Source organism: Mugil cephalus, chromosome 15 (assembly GCF_022458985.1).
Source record: "Mugil cephalus isolate CIBA_MC_2020 chromosome 15, CIBA_Mcephalus_1.1, whole genome shotgun sequence".
In the NCBI taxonomy this organism is placed as follows: domain Eukaryota; kingdom Metazoa; phylum Chordata; class Actinopteri; order Mugiliformes; family Mugilidae; genus Mugil; species Mugil cephalus.
The window spans coordinates 14221001-14242363 of record NC_061784.1 but is presented as its reverse complement, the minus strand read 5'-3'; the positions used below and the strand labels follow the sequence as shown (position 1 = coordinate 14242363).

Sequence of the window (21363 nt, the reverse complement as noted above, 5' to 3'; positions counted from 1 at the left end):
GCGTGTGTCAGTATCTATAGTTGCTAAATCAGCAAAATATACAAAGCACGTAAAAAAGGAGTGAATCCGGGTTAATGTAGATTTAACTGATGATTTGTTGAAGAAAAAGGTGGTGTCAGCAAATACTCCTGGTTGTGGTGTTAGTATCGTTGTCAGTCAGGAAAAAACTGTTAACCGTTCTTAGTTTCCATCTTCCTCGTGATGAAAGAACATGTCTCTCACATGTGTGTTCTTAACGTGTTCAACAATAAGCTGTACTGCACAAAGAAATCTTGATTATCAGGCTTTAGCTAAATAGGAGGATCCATTCTCAGTATTTTTGCCTATTTTTGGTCACACACAGGTACATTATTGCCTGGATTGAAAACCATAAGGTGCTAAAACTCACATCTTATCCTTAGAGTATCAATTTTTGCAGGTTGTCAAATTAGAAAGAGTAAAATTACGTTTAGCAATGACTTCCTCTTTTAGCTGTAGCTTTTTGTGAGATACTGGGCGCTCTTAAATCTTTAAGGTCTTTACACTTCACAGAAAGCCAGTGTGGATCTCATATATTCTACAAAACCTTGTCCATAAGATGAAAAATGAGATATTACATATATGAAATGCCCCAGATATGAAAACAGCTCAAATATGAAGCAAGAATTGTAGTATTTTAATCATTATTATTATTATCACCTTATGCTGTTGTAGAACGAGGTAAATCTTTGTTCAAAATGCGAAAGTGTCACGCACTGAGGCTAGTTTTATTTACATATATATATATATGTGTGTATTCTAGCAATTTCTCGGGCCTCGTTTGGCAGCCTTAAACTTTATTGCTTCGCCTTTAGCAGAGCGCTGTCTCTTTTGGGCCTCCAGCTTGCCGTAGAAAAACAGTAATGGCGTCCTCCGCGGATGTACACGTCCGAATCTGCGGACAAGAAATTATAAAATATGATCTAGAAATTAAAGCTCTCGTTCAGGTAAGAAAGGAAAACTTGTATTTCTTAGTTTATCGATTTTCTAATTCTTTTTTGTTTGTTTGTTTTTTGCTTTTGCTGGAACTTTTGTTATTATTGTGGCAAAGTGGACGAATACTACGAACATAACAAGTCTGAAAGTTGGACTAAAGTGAAGCTAACGTTATCTCAGCGAGTTAAAAGGTTAATTTGTCACGGTTTAACGTAGTTACTTTATAAACAGGTAATGCTACCTGGTTGTTCAGCGATAAAGCATTTTTAACACGGCTGCTGTTTACAGGTTTTCTTTAGTTTTACCTTGTAACTGAACTCAGACTAAATAATATTAAACCATCTTGGCTTTTAAAAAAAATAGTTAACACCACAGATTGTATAAATAAGGTCTTCAAATACGTAAAACAACGAATAAAGTCTCAAAATAAATAATAAATAAATAAAGTCTATCTATGACATTTGATCGACATTTGCATACTTGCATGTCTTGCTCAACTTTCACTGATTATTAATACTTATTTTCTAATTCTGGGTGTTTTGTTCAGGACATCAGAGACTGTCCTGGACCTCAGTCTGTTCTCATGCAGCTCAACTCTCAGGTCAAAGAGAAATTCAACAAGCTGAGGATGAGAATACAGGTCAGGCTTCACATTCACACCCTGTTGGATCTGACACATTTCTTGCGAAAAGTGTGTTATGAGATACAATGTTGTTGTTGACGCTGATGATGATGATGATGATGATGATGATGTCAGGACCTGGAGCAGATGGCCAAAGAGCAGGACAGAGAGATGGACAGATTGGCCATCCGGGCAGAGACAGAGAGCCAGCGACGGCAAATGCTGAGGTGGCTGAACACACACACACACACACACACACACACACACATATGATAGATAAAAAGCAACTATCTTTCTATCCATTCATTATTGGTTACTTCATATATGGAGCTAATAAGAATTTTTATAGGTAGTAAAAAAGCACCGCTATGGTTAATAAATGTTCAGCAGGTACATAAAAAGGAAACCGCGCAACTGATGAGTTGGAAGAAAATAAAAACACAATCTACAATGCTTTGAGATGATTTCTAATGAATCTTTCCTGTGGATTCCAGTAACCAGACAGCGTGGAGGAAAGCTAACCTGGCTTGTAAACTGGCCATAGATAAAACAGAGAAGGATGAGCTGCTGCACGGAGAAAACCAGGTCACCAGACAGAGGTCAGTGCCATTCTGCAGACAGGCAGGGAGCTTCATGTCATATTTTTTTTTCGACTAAAGGTGCCCTAGATTTAGGGAATTTCGTTTAGGGAATTCTGTTCCGTTAAACAGACAAGGAGCACTCGCGCATAACCTGGTCTGCTTTGTGTATTGGTCTCAGGAAAGTGACCAAAGAGAATCTAGTGGAAAGCAGCAGCAACATCACGGAGAGTCTGATGTCTCTGAGCAGGATGATGGCTGAACAGGTGAAGCAGAGTGAGGATGCCATCGGCACATTGGGTAAGAACAAACAAAAGAACCCAAATTCGTGTTTGTGTGCTTCTGTAAAGATGGTTGTGTTGATTTTTCCTCTCTCGTCATCTTCAACTTTGAATGCCTCGCCTCAGGTACGTCCTCCAGGACGGTGCAGGAAACCAACGAGGAGTTTAGAAACATGACGGGAACCATCCACCTGGGGAGGAAGCTCATTCTTAAGTACAACCGGCGGGAGCTGACGGACAAGCTGCTCATCTTCCTGGCTCTGGCCCTCTTCCTCGCCACCGTCCTCTACATCCTCAAGAAACGCATCTTCCCCTTCATTTAGTCAAACGACTGGATCAGTGCGCATTCTGAGACAGAGGCCTCCGCGAACACGTGGTGACAAGCGAAAACCTATCACTCCGAATGTAAAATATGCAAAATGTGGGTTTTAAGGTCAGCTTAAATAGGACTTCTTCAAATAGTGTAGCGAGTGAAGCTGATATTTGAGAGTTTATTCGAAAGGAAAGCGTAAATCTTCAACAGGCTGTCAGCGGGTGTAACCGCAGCATCTATTTTTTTCTCGCAAATGGTCTCACGACGGATGAGCCTCCGTGACCGCACTTAAGATTTCTGTGGCTGCATCATCTTGATGGGACTATTTGTACTGAGTGGACTAATGGTGCACACTTTTAGAGGGTTAGTCCTGCAGGAAATGTTTGCTGTTGCATTCAAAGTGAGGTTCAAGAGATATAGCTGAGTTTCTGCCAACTTTCTGACCTGAAGCTGTGTGAAGTTAATTTTAGAAACCGCAGAGGCATCGATTTTACCTGACATTCAGAACTAACCAAGGAACAGGTCACGATCTGCTATACGGTCCTTTTTTGTTTCATTGTTAAACTGTAGATTACAGAGACACAGTTGTTGTTTACTTCACCAGTCAAACGTCCAGGCTACTGAATCAGTAATCTGATAAACCTCAGATGGCCCGCCGGTTTGTTTGGACAACATTTAATATTTAAGGGGTGCGTTGTTGTGCAGCTTCACTGCAAAAGTGACTGCAGACGTCAAAAAAACTCGACATATAATTTTTTTTAGATGCAACACTGAATTTATGTGAAGAACCATTAACCGGGACAGAACTGGCTTAATTAACACAACCTCTCTCTGGCCGCTGACGCCATCGTAGCTTGACATTGTTTACAACTGTGTGCGTGTGGTTTTTTTTTTACAATTCATTGAAATAAAGATGAACAAAAAAAAAAAACAACAACATTACATGAAACCCAGTGTGAGATCTGTGGTCTGACTGTCCAGGTAGAACATTAAAACATATTTAAAACAGAACCAAAGAATGCTTCCCTCGATGCAGAGCGCTCCTCCACTGTCTACAAGCACCAGCTATAAGGTCCATAATAAAACAATCTTCTCATAAATACAAAATCGGGCTTAAATAGTTTGAAATCTGAGCCATTGGCTGCACCTGAGCTACAGACACATTCCCTGTAGAGTAGACTTGTGTGTGTCCATGCCCGTTAGTGAAGGACAGACGTGAGGTAGATAACTGGTTTTCAATCTTTTACAAAGTCAAATGTTAAGAAAAATATTAATATAACACAAACACCGCACAGATTGAATAAGTTATGTTGCATTACTGAAGACTCTAAACTACAGCTTTTACTCATTCTACTGCTAACATAATAGCGATAATAATAAGTGCATGATGTATTGTTACTGTGTACCCTGTCTGCACCTCTGTGTGTGTCGCCCGTCTTAAGTAGTGGTGACATTTGATCTCTCAGACTCGGGGAGACCAGATTCTGTTGCGTTGTCGATCTGTCTGACTGTGCTCCGGCCCTCTGGGTCGGCCTCTATCGTCTGCTGCTGCTGCTGCTGCTGCTGCTGCTGCTGCTGCTGTGGCCCCTGAGCCGTGGTAGGCCAGGGCACCGTGGTGGGAGTGTGGGTGGTGGTAGTGTGCTGCAGAGCATCAGACTGGCTGAGAGGGCAGATACTGGAGAACATGCCACAAAGCGCCCCCCAGTGTTGCTCGCACTGTCCGTGCAGCCGCCGCCCGACCCACGTCCTGACCTCGTCACCACACTTCAACAGGAAGTTCATCAGCTCCACGTACGGCCTAGTGGGATAGAAGCACACAAAGGTTTTCTACATGCGTCCCCGTGTTCCTGTCTATTCTTGAAAACTTTATATTCACACATAGCTTTTCTATAGTTATTATCCAGCTCTTTTTTTAGGAGGTTATATTGTTTTTTTTGTAATTGCTGCTCGCATGAATGGGAGAAAGCTTTGAAGAAAAATTTAAAGACCAAGTGCGCAATTACCTGCATCGACACAATGCGTCAGTGCTGCTGCACAATGACAAGTTGTTTTTATTTCCCCCACAAATATAAATTTTGTCAAATACACATTAACATGAATCCAACATATTTTGATAAGGGATAGCTTAATATTGAATGAAAATGATAACAACAATGTGCATTTATTAATAGCACTGGGCCGAGTTTAATATGAAACACATATAATAGGCAGGGGGTTCCTACTTAATCTCTCCATCAGTTTGGGTTGTCCTTGGTCTGAAAACATTGAAGACCCCTGGTTTAAGAGTTGATGTGGAACCCTGCACTTGTAAATCAAGTGCACACAAAGCATATGGCGAGTTTTGTCCTTAGACACCTGAGCTGGTTCAGTAATTCAGCCCCTGAGACAGATTTTCTACAAAATAATAAGGTAAGTGAATGATTCATAAGTTCTGTCTGTTCTTTGGTGCGCCCTCTAGTGGTACACGTATGTGTGACCTCAGTTATGAAACCTTTATTGTACGAAATTCACATCAACGTTCACTGATGATGATAAAAGAGAGCTACTTGTTTAACTTGTGTGTATGCGTCTCCTCTCACCCTGGAGGGAACATCAAGTGGAACTGCACCAGGTTTCCCATGGTGTCCATGTGGTCCCTCAGTGCCAGGCAGAGCTGGTGTTTAGTGTAGCACTCTCTCTGGAGTGAGAACACCATGTCTTTTACCGCGGAGCACCGCCGGCTCACGCAGCTGAAGCGCTGCCGCAGTCCCAGCGCCATGCAACGCAGCGCGTCCTTCACAAACGACTTGCCCTGGGAGGAGGAGAAGGAGTGTCAGCGGGTATTTCTGAGCATTAGTTTGTTTAATATTTAATTTGATTGTAGTCATGTTCTAACTGCTTAATTTTGTGTCCGTTTTATCTAGTTTGTGTGGCTCTTGTTATTTCTCTCACCTGTATGAGAGGTGCGACACAAACGTTTGTAGGGATTTCAGATTCTTTTTTAAGTATTAAAGGGCTCATGTGCTGCATCTGATGCCTCCTAGTGGTGACACTGCAGATTACAATCATCACCCTTCCATCACCGCTTCCTTTCCCAAACAGGAGATAATGTAGGGTGGTCTAAGGTGCCATCTAGAGTCAGTCAGTGCGTTTACATGCACGTGAATTATTGCCTTAATTGGACTATATGTGGAGAACTTGAGTGCATGTAAATACGTTACTCCGACTAAGACAAAAACATCAAAGAAAGCTGGTTGCAGAAGAAGAAGAAGGTAAACAGAGCCGGTAGAAGAACCGTCTGACGGATAACGCCATCGTATCTGCTCCAGAAGTAGCATGAATATTACTTATGAGATTTTAAAAAATGTACTATTGTTTGAAATGCCGGTCTGCTGCATGAACGACTCTTGTTTATTTTATGACGTAATAGGTCAACTGGAAAGCGAGCCATATTAAGGTGGTATTAACCCGCTGAAAAGACACATATCGCCACCTAGTGTGGAGGAGGAGGACATGTTCCCATCAGTTATTTGATTTTCTCCACTGCATGCAAACTAGGACGAGGACTGTAGTCAGAAAGTCGAATTTCGAGCATAGCTCAATTAAGCTCTGCTTGTAAACACTTGTTCTGGGCTTTGTATACCCAATATAAAATAAAAGCCATTGTCTAAATAATGAGATGGACAAACCGTCTGTGACCCTCAGGCACACAGCTAGTAGGTCTGAGAAGACATTGTTTGTAGGTTGTAGATATTCTAACACGTCAAGGGAATTAACTTTTGAAGCCAGGCTCAAGTGGCCATTCGAGGAACTGCAGTTTTATAAACTTGCATCATGAAATCTATATTATATTCTTTGTTCAGAGTCTCCCAGATCCTACTCCTTTAACAAGCACTTTGCAACACCCCTCAGTTAAGTACTTTAGTACAGTTTAATTATATGGCATTATAACACCTGCATATCCAGTACAGTCACTCACAGGTCCTCACCGAACATCATCCTCTGTTCCGGTTCATGCCGGAGACACTTTATACTTGCATCGCTTTCTCATGTATTTCTATTCTAGTAAAGCGGACAAGCTGTTCCTTCTCTCATTTCACTTCCCCTCTCAGATTGTTCAGTAACGAGCGCTACCATGCATAACCATGCCCTGCTCTGTATACAACAAACATTCCTCACAAATGACAGTAATGACTGAAGGGATTAAACGAGATAAAACATGTATCCAGCTACGTCTTCCTGAACCCTGCCCTAAGCTGTCGCTGAACAGCCAGACAGTTAGTGGAAATGGGGCCTAAAGATAAACTGAAGTGTTTATTATGTGTCTGGGTGCGACATGAGGTCAAACTGTTGGTCTGATCCTCACCTGTGAGTCGTAGCGGCCAGCGTTGTGCAGCAGAGTGAGACATATTTGGTGCAGCCCTTGGATGTCACAGGAGTTGTTGCTGAAACACTGAAACATCCCACAGCCGACGTCCCCTGAACTCACCAGGCAACTCTGGATCTCCGCTAAGAGGGACAAAGAGAGATCAGTAACAACTTTCCAAGAGCGGTGGACGAAGGAAAGTGCATCTGAGCGTGCGTGCTATTCATTTATTTTGCTTTTAAAAGAAGGCAATAGCATTAACGTGACACATCAGGAGACGACGGGGCCCCCTGACACCCATGCACCACACCCGTTTAACATCCATTAACTGACTCATCATGTAGCTTAGACTGTGGAGAGTTGAAAGTTTTTCCATCTTGTTGATTTTAATAGGAAAAAAACAATATTTCTTCTCAGCCATGTCTAAATGTTTAACTATACATATTCTGTATGTATAGTGTGGTGGTATTTAAAATGTCTGAAATATGTAAATAACTGTTAAGACTATAAAATGTGTTGGACAAGGCAGTGAAGTTTGTGCAAAAAAACAGATTTATTAGTGCAAAAAATAATAAATATACAAAAACGAAGCCAACTCTAGACGTGTGGGTTATTATTGAAAGAAAAGGTGTAGACTTTTTTCAGTCTCCTCTAAACATTTGACTGATGGGAATAAAATGAGGAATGTGTCTTAAAACTAAATATCCCAATCTTTGAAATAGATGACAACATGCTGGGGGGGGGGGGGTCTTGGTTAATCTTTAAACACTGTTATTGTGCCGTTCTCGCTATTGCAGGTCTGTACCATCCTGCTGTTGATGTCGTGCAGCGTGCAGGTCAGCTCCGGGCCGGAGGTGCAGTCCTGCACCGCTGCTGGTACGGAGGGAATGTGCTTGGACAGGATCGAGCCACCGGAGCTGCGCATTGAATTACAGCCATAGAGCAAGGAGGCGAAAAGAGAGGCGCGCGCTACGGTCCGGCACGGGCGCACGGCTTGCGCTATATAACCTATAAGCTGCGCAGAAGAGACACTACACAGGCATGGACTTCACTTTACGAGTGTGCATTAAAAGTGAATCAAACTGAATGTTGAATAAATTAAAAATCTCAAAACAACGAAACAAACAAACAAAAAACTCTCAAGGTAAACAAGCATTTTGAAGCATGCCCACGAGGGGAAATCTTGGAGACCTCTAATGTGAGAAGCTTCACTTAAATGAGTGGCTAATGTCACCACCCGGCTAAGCCTATTCGGGTAAAAAAATACCACGCACACTTGCAGAACTTACCTGTACTTTGCAAAGAGAGGCGTCTTTTGACGTGGCTCGTGTGCTTCTCCTGAACATCGTGCAGATCCACGGCCAGCACCTGAAGACACACCAGTAGCAGGAAAAACACGGCGACCCCGGAGGACACCTGCATAGCTGAGGTTTATTCGAGCTTTGTATATATTTTTTGCTGCTGTTTTTTTGTTCTTTTTTTCAAATCTGGGTTGTTTGAAGCAGCAGGAGTTCAACCTAACAGATGAGTTTTCCCCGCGCGCTGTGGCCACGACATGAAGCCTATATAAAACTACTGGAGGGCTGCGCGTTCACGACGCCCGGAACGAAGGGAGCTTGGGTCTCCACCAATCACAGCGCAGCCGCGGGAACGCGCACACACGGTGCTGCTGAAAGTTTATCAGTGATGATGAGAGACAAAGAGGACCCCGCAGCAGCGCAGTGTCTTCACTTTTTTATCATATGGTTAAAGCACAGATGATGATGTTGATGATACATTGGGACAAACACGCAAAAGAATAAAAGATAAAACTGGCACGTAAAGTTAAATGTACAAAAAAAAAAAAAATCTTTAAGTTGCTCTTGTTCCTGTGAAGTCTGCGGGGGCGCGTGAAGGTCAGGACATCCACACTCAATTAAGCCACGAGAGCGAGAGCGCGTGTTGAGCGCTCGTGCGTGTGTTTGAGTTTTAGCAGCTGCGTCGTTGACACGAGGAGACGTGCAAGGAGGAACGTATCAGACGCACCCGGCCTGAAGGAGGGAGCAGTGTACGTAGAGAGGGCTAACTCCTCCAGACTGTTATTGAATTCTGCAATCCCTCAAACCTCGCAGACGCATACTCTTATACCAAATATCAACATACACTCAACAGTAAAGCCACGCTGTTTAAAATGAGGCGGTAAGCTGTTACAAATGGTCCTATTAAGGGTTAATAACTCTACTAATGCAAGTGTTGTTACATGTAGGGAATTTGGTGAAAGGTCGCTAATAAGAAGAAACCCCCTCTTAAAAGGATGGCTTTCAGGTTTTTCAAAACACAAAAAAACTGAACCAAATATTGAATATATGATATTTATTAAAAAAATAATTTTGTAAATGCTTTTGTAATGCTACCATATGAAACAAAACCTAAGACATGCTAAGGTGCTAATGTTTCTTGGCATGTTAGCATTCTTGCTAGCATATTGCAGTAATGTAATGAATTTCTTAGGCTGATAATCAGTGGGAATAGTTCAGTGTCTGGACCAGAAAAGCGCAACCGATGGAGCTCCATCTCATGACTAACAAAAAAAAAAAAAAAGTCTGAATCTGGCTCACAATCCATTTATAAAATTCATTCGTTCTTTAATACCTCAATCCGTTGGTGACTTATCATGATTCATGGCCGGCTTAATAGAAACACGTGAGCATTTATTAATGCTTTGTCAACATTTGTAGCTGAATCATGACCAGAAAAGAGGAAGGATAACCTGACACTTCAACTGGGGCAACCCAACATTTGTTCTTATCGACGTCACATACAGCAATGGCTCAATAAAGTAGACTATTATTAACTGAATAGCATGTGCACAGTCAATGGCTTTTAGTCAGGGGACATGTGCGCACGAACACACCACAGTGAGGTGTAAGAGGTATAATAGTCATGATTCAGTATTTCTTATATATATTTTTTTAAATGGGTAATACTATTATATTTCTTATAGTATATTTCTGTTGAAATGTTGCAGCCTAGTTGTTATGCGTGTATGTTTTGACTCATAATGGCCATGACCTCTGACCCTTGACATCCACAAAGGAACAGGCCAGTCGTCTCTGCACAAGCCAAACAAATACCTCATACCTTTCACTCTTCTGCCTCCTCGCCGGGTTCATCCACGCTGCATCCAAGAGGCCTTGAGTGAACAAGTGCGTGTATGCGTGTCGCAGCTGGAGGTCAAGGTAGAAGGACATAATATATTTATGTGTGCGTCCGCGCGGGGGCCCAGCCGGGGAAGACGTACTCTTACAGGCACTGATGTTTGGAAAAACCTTTTTTTCTTTTGCAGTCTTTCCTGCTCTTTCTGTCATATCCTGCTTCAAAACAACAACCCACACCACCTGATGGCCACCCACACAGTGACCCTTCACACACTGAGCGCACACACGCAACTCATATGCCCAAAATGACACACTAATGCAGTGTACTCGAACTCTCCGTCGCTCACATGATCACGCTGTAAACAACATTCTGCATGTCAGTCTGGACACACAGATCGGATTCACAAGGATCGTATGTTGCGCGATCTGATAAGGAAGCATTAAATTATGGGGCTTTATGATCAGCTGCTGTTTGTGCAACGGGACGCACGACCCGAACATTTCAAGTCACTGAAATCATACGGAAAAGTTTAAGTTTTATTATTTAGGTTCACTCATAGACGAGTGTCACATAAATGGCAATAAATCACACTATTAACTATTGTTCTACTGGTTAATATAAATAGCAATAAATAAAACCCTTTCCACTGTAACTTATGACATATGATACAGAACAGAGATTTCCAGACACAAACTCTGCTCTTCTGCCAAAAACAAGTGGATAAATCAATAAAGTTACGCAAGCAGTGGAGTGACACACAAACACACTCACACTCAGACTGACCGAGGTTAAAGCCTGGATTTATCAAGGCTTTGAGAAAGACGAGGCCTTTTTTTTTGACTTATCGCTTAAGGAAATCGTAAACAAAACTATGAATCTTAAAGACAGTACTTGTGGTTATGTTTATAAGAAAGTAGTCTGAGTATATGTCCCTTCTCTGGACATGACTGTTTGTCTGTGGGTTGTGCGCTCGCTGCTTCTCATGACTCCAGGCTCTATGCATCATATAGTTCAAAGTGGTAGTAAGAGTAAACCATTTTAAAACGTGTAAATAGAGGGCATACCTATTAAATGACTACATGGGAATAGTTTTTGGGTGGATTCTGCCTTAAAATCCATAACTCTGTATGTACAACCACCCCACCTGGTGGTATCTGTAACGTTACTTGCAGGAAATACGGAAACCTATCACAAACACAACATCTTTACAGATTAAAGAGGAGCTTTACGAATGACAGCTCAGAAACTAAAAGCAGGTACAATAAATGAAAAAAAAAAAAGGAGACAGAAACAGACAAGATGCCAACAGTTTTTATTAAAACACATACAGAGTTCACACAATGTACACAAAAAGGACACCTGTGATGAAATAAACAGGGCTGTAAACAATGGATTTAATGCATTTACTGGCATGTTCTTTCTAATAATTGAATTTGAATTCAGATTCAGGGAAACTACAGGATCTTCTTCCTCTGATGAGAAGAAAAAAACATCCCATGAACTTCCTCCATCGTCTGAGTCAGTGGCTACGTTTACATGGACACTATTCCTTTAAGTGCAAGACTAAAAGTCTAATAAGAATAAATTAATAGCGTTCCATGTAAGAAGCTCCATCGGGGAAAATATGACCGGAAGCACTGGAGGAGTGCTATTAATCTAGTCAGTAGGAAAATATTAGCACCTCATAATAATAAAACTCTTGATTTAGTCGTTTCCTTCTGGTTAGAACAAATCCATTCTTTCTGAGCACTGACAAGTTTCTGGGAGGGAAAAAAAAGACTGAGGTAGCAACACAAGAAGTAGTTTCAAATTAATATGGTCTGAATATTGTCTATTGAATAAAGTTGGGAGATTTTTTTTTTTTCCCCAAATATTTCTGGCAGATTAGATGTCCAATGAAGGCAGATCTGCTTTGCACATGTCAAAAATACTATATTCTGATCAATATTTATCTCATCATTGTATTTAAGCAACAGAAGTTAAGTTGGAATTTCTGATCAGGATCAATTCAGTCAGGTTAAAGAAACATCATCAATGTAAATGTAGAGTAGACCGAGTTTGCCATCTTAAAACATTAAGTGTTTTACTGGAAAATGCCTAAATACGCAACAGTGCAGAGCTGCTTCACACAGTGTACAACTGTGGAAATAAAGGTTAAAAAGCCAGTACCAAAAAATGAATTATCCAGACATGGGTTTGGTTTATCCAAAAGGCAGAACCCTGTAGCGCAATGTCAGCACACCACTCTGCAATGTACACTTCTCCAGCGGTAACCTTGTGCTGCACAGACGAGTAATGAAACTCTTCTGGCTGTAATTCATTCAACAGAAGCAGGAGAAAGCGACCTCCACCTCTTCTTCATCCTCCGTTTGTCCGACTCTGTCCCTTTTACAGAAAGGCTACTGCAGTCATACAAAACTGCACGTAGACCTGCAGCCTGTGGCAAGAGAGAGAATTCAGATTTCTGAGCTGTATGTCTGAATTGCTCTTGAACGTACACCGTTTTTTAAACACACCTCAGGGAGTTTTGGGGCCAGAAGCAGGTGGCGGTGCCTCCTGTGGTTCTGTTGGTTCTGATGGTGCAGAGTTGGAACCCGAGGTGCTCTCTTCCTTCCTTTCCCCCGACAGGAAATCGTGGATGGCCGTTTCTATGTGCGGCCGAAATGTGTGGTTCATTTTGGGGTCCACAACCTGAGTTATGATCCTGTCCACGCCGGACTCCAGCATACCCGATCTAAACATCGCAACCAAAAAGGATGGAAAAGAGGAATGAGTGGGAACAGCGCAAATTCTGATTTGTCTATAGTGAGGATTAACATGATCTGCATTTATGAACCAGACACTACAATATGAAACATCTGCACAAACTCTGATCGACAGGATCCAACCTTTTTAGGTCATACATTTTCTATTAATCAAAAGAAAACAGGTCTTTGGCTTATTTGACTAATTAATTGATCAGGTAACATCACTCACTGGACAACACTCTGTCTCAGTCCGTTCCTCATCTGGTTCTTGTTGATGGACGGGTTCCAGTCTTGGGTGCTCAGCTGAGATGTGACAAAGTTGTCCACTTTCTGTCGCAGGTTTTGAAAGGCAGGCTGGCAGCAATCACAACAACAACACACATCAGCTCAATATACAGTACATGGAAGGTAAACAACTAAATCATTCCTAATTATATTAACTAAATGCTAACAACTGAGACAGACTTTAATAATCCACAAGGGAAATTGTTGTTATACAGATGGATAGAGTCGAAGGTATAAGAGAGGTTAATCTGCTGCAGAATGAGTTCCTCTTGTCCCCTAATGTTTGGTGTAGTGGATGACATGGACTGTCCATGTTGGAGAACCGTTCCCTGTGTCCACTGAGACAAAAGTCCCCCAACTCCCTACTGATCACACGTCCTCACCTTCGGATCAATTTATTGATCCAAACCACATCAAAGTACACTGCACTAGCAACAACAGACTGGTAGAAAGACTCAAGCAACCTGAGAAAGTAGAATCTACTCAGGCCCTTCTCACAGCATCACTGTTGTCCCTCCAGTCCAGCCTGTTGCTCATGTAGACTCCTGGGTATTCGTATTACCAACCAGCACTGGTTTTGTGTCTGTTTTGCTAAATTTAAACGTTGAGAGCTGGTATAGGGTTGTTAGCTAACTACCTTAGTATCGACGTCGGCCAAACAGTCCCGACGGAACTCGTCAAAAAGCCCCCGGTTCTTCAAATGCTCCACAATCATAGCGATGAGTTGCGGGTCTCCTGGAGGAAGGCTGGCCGCACTACCCTCCGCCATAGCCAGCCCGAGACAATATTCGTCTACTTACCTGAAAGCTGCATTGAAAGAAAGCTTGCTAGCTAGCTTAGCTGTGGGCGGTTGTTGTTCTACGAGATGTGCGATCGATTTGTTCTCCTAGTACTAATAAGTTGCGGGCGGTGTCATTGCGCGCTCTTTCTGTCGCCGTTGTAACAAAAAGGCATACGCTGCATTACAAACCGAACGCCTCCTTTCCCGTTGCTGCACATGCGCATTTTGAGCGTGACACCGGAAGCAGTTCGCTCATGCGTCGCTCTGGAGATGTTAGCGGTTGGTGAATAGCGCTCAATTGAAAGTAAAATTTAATGTGACACTATCAAAAAAGACAAGCCGAATTGGCTCCGTGCTGGGGCGTTATTGGGAAAATTTCCTTCTCGAAGCCTCACTCCAGTTTAGTGTAATTTCCCTGGACTGCATTTGGGAAAGGTAACGATAGCCATGCTGGCTAACATTAACCACTAAACGTAAACTGTACGCCAATGGCGGATTTCTACATGCAACTAATGTGAGTCATTAAATTATCACGATGTGAGCTGAACCATAACGATAAAATAAATGCGCAGAGCATATTTTAGCTTCGTCCAGTTATGAGCTCTCAGTAATCAGGGTGATGGAGTAAAGCAACTGGCTGACATGTCATTCGTGAGTTACAGGGTGTTGACAGAGTAGCAAGATATGATTGGTGGATTTAGATTAGTAAAGTAGTTGGAGCAAGCTTGTTTACGTTGGCCCCTCCAGGACAGCAGAGGGACAGCCAAACTACACGTTGTTTTCATTTTACTTTCTTTGATTTCTTTTATGAATGAACTGGAATCAGCGCATCATAAATCGTGGCAAGAATATTTTCATACTGCAGCAACTGGACAATTCAAACCACTTCTTAAACTAAACAGTTTTCTGTTTCTTGTTACAGATGAGCAGTGGATCAGATGCCAACAAAGACTTTGCGGAGCAGCTGCGGATGCAGGAGCTCTACGGCCAGAGAAACTCAGAAGGCTCTGACCCCTACACCTATGTCGATCCAGAGGATGGCACCGTGTACGACTGGGACCATGATAAGAAGGCCTGGTTCCCTAAAGTATGAGCTTAATTTACTTCTTGAACTGGAGCTCCAGGGCATCGTTGTTGTAGTTTTTGTGACTGTATTGTGGGATGGATGGATGGATAGATAGATACTTTGTTCATCTCTATGAGAAATTAACATTTCCAGCAGCTTGACAGGAATGGTACACAAAGGGGCATATGGGTTTGGAGAAAACCAAAAAACTTATCAAGTTATATAAAATATAAAAATACAAAAGGTGTCCAGTGAACTATTTACCTTTATTCCTTATTACTGGACACACTTTGCAGTTAAATGGACAAATTTAAATGGTTTTTAAGCAGAAATCATAATTCCTTACACTTTTAATCAGAATTAAATAGGAAAACGAAAACCAAGTCGTCATTTAAGGTGTATCTTCAGTTCATATGCAAGCTACTGCAAAACTGGATTGCAAATAAAATATGACGATAACGTGAAGATCAAACACAGACGAATGTTCTTTTCAGGCTTATTCGCCTGTGAAGCGTTATCCTTAAACAGCTTCGACTTGTTGCGTGTTTGACTTCATCGCTTGTTTTCTGTGTTAATGTAAAATGGGTTGTGTGTCTAGATAACGGAGGACTTCATCGCAGCCTACCAGGCCAACTACGGCTTCACTCAGGAAGGAGATCCAGATGCAAACAAAGCTGCGCTGAGCGGCACCGACCCAGCGGCTCGCAAACCGGATAGTAAACCTCCAGAAAAGGAGAAGCCAGTGGATCCCAAACCGAACCAAACCGGGGAGCAGCAGCAGACGACAGACAAAGAAGCCAAACAGAAAGGAGAGAAAAGGAAAGCAGAACCAGGTAAAGCGACATCCACAGCCGAAGAGGAGACTATATATAGCAGAGCAGCTAACGGACAAATGGAAATCTAACCTTAGACTGTTACATCTAAATTATTAGTTTTTATATTTATTTGGCTCTTCCTGTCTGCAGCAGTTGTTTTGTTTATTTAAAGTACAGATATTTGCATTCATTTATAGTTTGGTAAACGTTTTTTCCACTTTTACAGGATGGTTTGATATTGATGACAATAAAAACACAAACGTCTATGTGTCAGGTGAGTACTTTTAACATTTTTTCTCATTGCCAAGCAGGTTGCCGTCCATTTGAGCATCTGACTCTTTGTTTTTTAATTTTTTCTTCATTCCATCTCCTTTTTACTCTTTTCTCTCCTGCTCTGCTTTGTTCAGGCCTGCCTCCTGACATCAGCACTGAGGAGTTTGCTGAGCTGATGTCTAAGTGCGGCATTGTGATGCGGGACCCCATCACAGAAGAGTACAAAGTCAAGCTCTACAAGGACAGAGAGGGAAATCTGAAGGGAGATGGTCTGTGCTGCTATCTCAAGGTTAGAAATCCTCCTGCTTTCATAGAGCTCCTGTCACACCATGTATGTGTGACTCTAAAGGGTTTAGCCCTTTTAGAGTCATAGAACCAGGCACAGTTTTATTTGTTTGTCAGCAAAGATACACATTGTCTCATTCTTAGAGAGATCATATAACTATATAAACACCAAAGCATCACACAGGGCTGCAGAAGAAGAAGAAGACGCATACACAGTTGAAGATTTTGGAGCACAATTGGTTTTGATTTGCCTAGCAAACAAATAAAATGTAGTTAATAAAGGTACACCATAGAAATGCACCCTAATTTAGCAGCCCTGCACTAAATCTTAGCTTCATAAAGGTTAAGATATTCAGCAGTTGTGCAAATTAGCAAAGAGCTGTTGATTAAAGTGTGGTATACTGATATATTTTTGACAGTGCACTTTCTCCAGTTTAATAGCACCACAAACTCTATCCTCCAAAATGTTCACCCAATTGAATCACAACGTTTCTGGTTTTATTTGCATGTGCTCATTTTCACTAGTGTAGTGGAAAGTAAGTGTATGTCTTTTCTTTGACATTTTGTCCTCTAATGCCAGTGACGTCACATCGCGTTTTTGACTCTTTGCAGAAGGAGTCGGTGGCACTCGCCTTGCGTCTCATCGACGAGTCCGAGGTCCGAGGATATAAAATCCACGTGGAAGCGGCGCGTTTCGAACTAAAGGGCCAGTATGACGCCAGCAAGAAGAAGAAGAAAAACAAAGAATACAGGAAGAAGCTGCAGCAGCAACAGAAGTAAACTCTCTCTCTTGTTGTCACTGTTGAAACACGTTGACGTGCTCTGAAGGTCTCCTCGACAAATTGGGAATTGTGTCTGTTTTCTTTGTAGGCAGTTGGACTGGAGGCCAGAGAAGAAAGGAGAAGTGAGGAAGAGGCATGAGAAAGTTGTCATCATCAGGAACATGTTCCATCCCAGTGACTTTGAGGTACAGAGCCGGACACATTTGAACATACAGACACTTTCTCAAACACACAGTCTGCTGTGAAAGTTAATCTCCATGTTGGCGCTTACAGGAAGACCCACTGGTGTTGAATGAGTATCGTGATGATCTGAGGACAGAGTGTGAGAAGTTCGGAGATGTCAAGAAGGTCATCCTCTTTGACGTGAGTGTGAATCAGTGCTGGTTTAAAGGTAGAATAGTTTTATTTTGTCAGTGGCACTGAAATAAGAGCCGCTATGTGGTTGTATTTTGCGCTGCAGCGGCACCCAGACGGCGTGGCATCGATCGCATTTAAGGAGCCCGAACAAGCTGACGCATGTATTCAGTCGTTCAATGGACGCTGGTTTGGAGGAAGGCAGCTGTCTGCGCAGCTTTGGGATGGAACAACAGACTATCAGGTAAAGTCTAGGGGGCAGCGTAAAAAGTATAAAAAAAAAAGAAGAAGAATTTCAACCTGTGTATTATTTGTACAGCTTAGAATTGAATGCAAAACACATATAGTAGGTAGGGGGTATCTACTTAATCAGCCATCGGTTTGGGGGTCCTTGGTCTGTAGACCCCTTTTCTAGAATAGCTGGAGGACTGAATAAAGCCTATAAATAAAATACAACACAGACGTCCAGATTCCTCTACCGTGGTTTTATTTAATGTGGCGGCTTTCTGTACTTACCTCATTTTTTATGTGCTTGTGACTTGTTGGAGGTGGGACTGTTTTTATGCTGCCAGACCACAGGTGCTCAAACTTAACCATGTCTGTTGTGTGTTGTTGAAGTTGAAGATTAGATGATTCTTTAAGTGTTCAGCTCTTAAATCCAGTCGCGATTTTGGTTTGTAAATTCTGTTGGGGCCTCGAAGGACAATCTTATAATGCAATCCAGAAATACCATAAGTACCTGGACAAAACCCATGCGACATGCAAATTCCACACAGGAAGGCCTGAGTCTGACTCGGACCTTCTCACTGGGAGGCAGCAGCGCTAACCACAACATATTATAATATCAATAATACTATCACGTGGTAGTGTTCAAGATCTCACTGTATCAAATATTCAATATTGAAACAATAACGCATCAACAATAAAATACACAATGCACGACTCATGGTGTAATCGGCACACAATCAATATACAAATTGACCACACACAATATACCACAGCCATTTCAGCACCACAGACAGGTGAACAGCTCCATGAGGTTGTGTAAACTATATTATCAACTCCATTTACAATAAAAATAAATTAAACTCATCAGCGCCTTTTTGAGCGCTCCAGCCTAACCAAGTTTTACTCTTAAACCACTCCTGGTTCAATTACCTAGTTTTGTCTTTTCCCTCTTGAGAATCGATTCAATCCTCCAGTCAATGTGGTCCCAAACCTTTTTAATCTTTCCTAAACCACACACTAGCCAGGTAGTTAACTCAATTTGTTACGCAACAATGAATCAACATGAATTAGCAACGTTACCTTCTATAACCTACATTAGCAGAGCTAGCGAGACCTGTGCAGTCCCCGCTCTTTGCTTCCAATCGGCCAATCAGAAACGCTCTGGAGCCCTGAACTTCAGTCCCCACTACCCAAACTGAAGTGTGCGCTGTACAAACACATGTACGCACAGCAGTTCACCAGTACACAAACCTGCAGGCCAGGACCATCTCAGCTGTGCCCCACTATGCAGAAACAGAGAAGCAGCATCAGGCACAACAAACTATTCACACACAACTACACTACAAAAACGTTCTACAGAGGGAATTGCGTTGATCAGATGAAAACTGCAGACAATTAATTTGGGGCAAAGTTGAATTTATTATTAACTTACACAGGAAAACTTATAAAAAAACGTCCCCTGCACAGCAGCAATACATAATAATAATAATAACCTTAATTGTTATGAACAATTATATAGAAAATATGTGTGACCTGAAACCAGATTAATAAATCCTAACGTAGCATTAAGCTACTGGATCCTATCAGTCAAGACGTGTGGTAACGGTTTGCATCTCTCTTCTTAATTTCTGTTTGTGCAGGTGGAGGAGACGACACGCGAGAGAGAGGAGCGGCTAAAGGGTTGGTCTACTTTCTTGGAAGGAGATAAAGGCCAGCAGAACAACAACAACACAGCCACCAAACCAGCAGAGAGCAGCACCACCACCACCACGGCCGCCACCACCACCACCACCACCAGCGAACCCAGCGAGCCCTCCAGCACCACAGAGCCAGAGAAGCCCCCAAACACAGAACCGCAGTCCTCGAAGCAGCAGGAAGAGGAAATGGACTCTACCGATAGCAGCCTAGCGGGAAGTGATGAAGAGGAAGCCTAGGCACTTACGTGCACATCTTCAACCCTCGACCGACGACCAGGAGAGTCATGCATTGAGGCAAAGCTCTCTGCTGAGACAGAGAGAAGCAGGAGGACAGTTTTGTAATGTAGAAAAATAAAATTGTGATTTTGTCTACTCTATTTTCATCATTTTAGTTTAATTAGATGTACACACAAAAGCAGCTGGTTATTCCTTAAATAGTCGAATAATTTCAAGCCACTTTTTCTTAGTGTTATTGTCCTGATAAAGCTAAAGTAATTTAATTATAAAAGATAAACGAGACTAATGGATATGAATTGTAGACAGCTGTTTGACTTCAGTTTGCATTAGACTTAATTATTTTTATTTTAAAACTTGCTCAGATAAGTTTTATTTTTAAATTAGAAAAAAAATATTATTATTATTATTATTATTATTGAGTTATACATCTGCACAACTTGACCACATGCTAAAGTAACCAAAAGTAGCGCAAACAACATAAAAATCAACATCTCATTGTGCTACGTCTCGCGCAGCTATTTATCCAAGCATCTGGATCACTGGATTTATTGTGAACTACAAACAGTGAAATCTACATGTGTGTTCTTTCATGGACAAATTAGTACGTCTAAGCTTAAAGCAGAAAGCGCACATTTAAATAAATACTTTGTTGCTTCCAACAAAAACAAATCCCTTTTTGTTGTTTTTTTGAAACGCAGATTTTAAAAGCAGCTCATCAACAGCCCGTGGAGGCATCAAACAAGAGCAAATGAACTTTAGTGAACAACTGCAAGAAAAAAAACTACGCGTAAGACCACAACAGTGGTGTGGTCTTCATGTAGTACGCTGCTGTAGTTTGAGTGAGTGTTATAATGTTACACAAAAAGCAGAGATGAGAGAGCTGGGAAAGAAAGAGATAAAGGAGTCATGAATTTATTGACTTGTTGACTTTCAATAAACTGAGAATTTTCTGCTTCTACAGTCTGTGATTCTAGTGCAGCTGGTAGAGCAGGAGACAGCACCCTCCAGTGGTAGGAGTCTCGTACTGCACCAAAGCGATCAACTGAGGTAATGTCTCTTTAGTTAAGACTTGAGCTTGATAAATTCTTTTGGCTCAGAACTTTAAACATTGTTTCAGACTCACACACACGTTTGCAAAAACATTGAATTCTTCTCATTTGTCAAATTTCATAGTAATAATCAAGTGTTATTTCTTATCTGTGCCTGGATCCTCATTCAAACACTGAAAGGGTATTACGGCAGAGCAATTTAATCGAGTTTAAAATCAACTAAAATGAAGTAAATTCTAATTTATAGCCATAGAAGTGACACTAATGTGCGAACATGTTGTTACTTTCCTATCAGAAACCACCTTGTTTTAATGTAAAATCATCAAACTTAATAATTTCCTGCCTCACCACTGGAGGACACTGTAACCCTGCTGTAGACACTATTATCTGGTAAACCTTCTCAAATACAGTAATTCCCCCAGTTATGTCACATAACTGTGGGGCCTAAATAAAGACCTAAATAAATAAATAGAAGCAAAGCCAAACCTGACATTTACATGGCTGTGCTGTACGGTGAAAACTATAAATTTACT

General features: G+C 41.7%; 3 protein-coding genes across 4 annotated transcripts; 2 read left to right on the top strand and 1 right to left on the bottom strand.

Moving 5' to 3' along the window:
- Positions 1-861: 861 nt before the first annotated feature.
- On the top strand, positions 862-3679 carry bnip1b (BCL2 interacting protein 1b). Its single transcript, XM_047606703.1, has 6 exons — positions 862-965; positions 1502-1594; positions 1712-1803; positions 2071-2175; positions 2336-2454; positions 2562-3679. The coding sequence occupies exons 1-6, from the start codon at positions 882-884 to the stop codon at positions 2756-2758; spliced, it is 690 nt and encodes a 229-aa protein (XP_047462659.1). The 5' UTR covers positions 862-881; the 3' UTR covers positions 2759-3679.
- LOC125021627 lies at positions 2801-14179 on the bottom strand. The gene is made up of 7 exons (XM_047607749.1): positions 13901-14179; positions 13208-13332; positions 12751-12965; positions 8383-8523; positions 7094-7236; positions 5328-5539; positions 2801-4546 (listed from the first exon to the last, which is right to left on the bottom strand). The coding sequence occupies exons 1-7, from the start codon at positions 14030-14032 to the stop codon at positions 4186-4188; spliced, it is 1329 nt and encodes a 442-aa protein (XP_047463705.1). The 5' UTR covers positions 14033-14179; the 3' UTR covers positions 2801-4185.
- A 125-nt stretch (positions 14180-14304) lies between these two features.
- Positions 14305-19916, top strand: htatsf1 (HIV-1 Tat specific factor 1). 2 transcript variants are annotated; one of them, XM_047606702.1, is made up of 10 exons: positions 14305-14558; positions 14967-15131; positions 15709-15943; positions 16152-16199; positions 16333-16487; positions 17096-17259; positions 17354-17450; positions 17539-17628; positions 17726-17863; positions 19488-19916. In XM_047606702.1, the coding sequence occupies exons 2-10, from the start codon at positions 14967-14969 to the stop codon at positions 19779-19781; spliced, it is 1386 nt and encodes a 461-aa protein (XP_047462658.1). In that variant the 5' UTR covers positions 14305-14558; the 3' UTR covers positions 19782-19916. The 2 variants fall into 2 exon arrangements, with proteins under 2 accessions (XP_047462658.1, XP_047462657.1); XM_047606701.1 differs by having other exon boundaries at positions 14306-14479.
- Positions 19917-21363: the final 1447 nt, after the last annotated feature.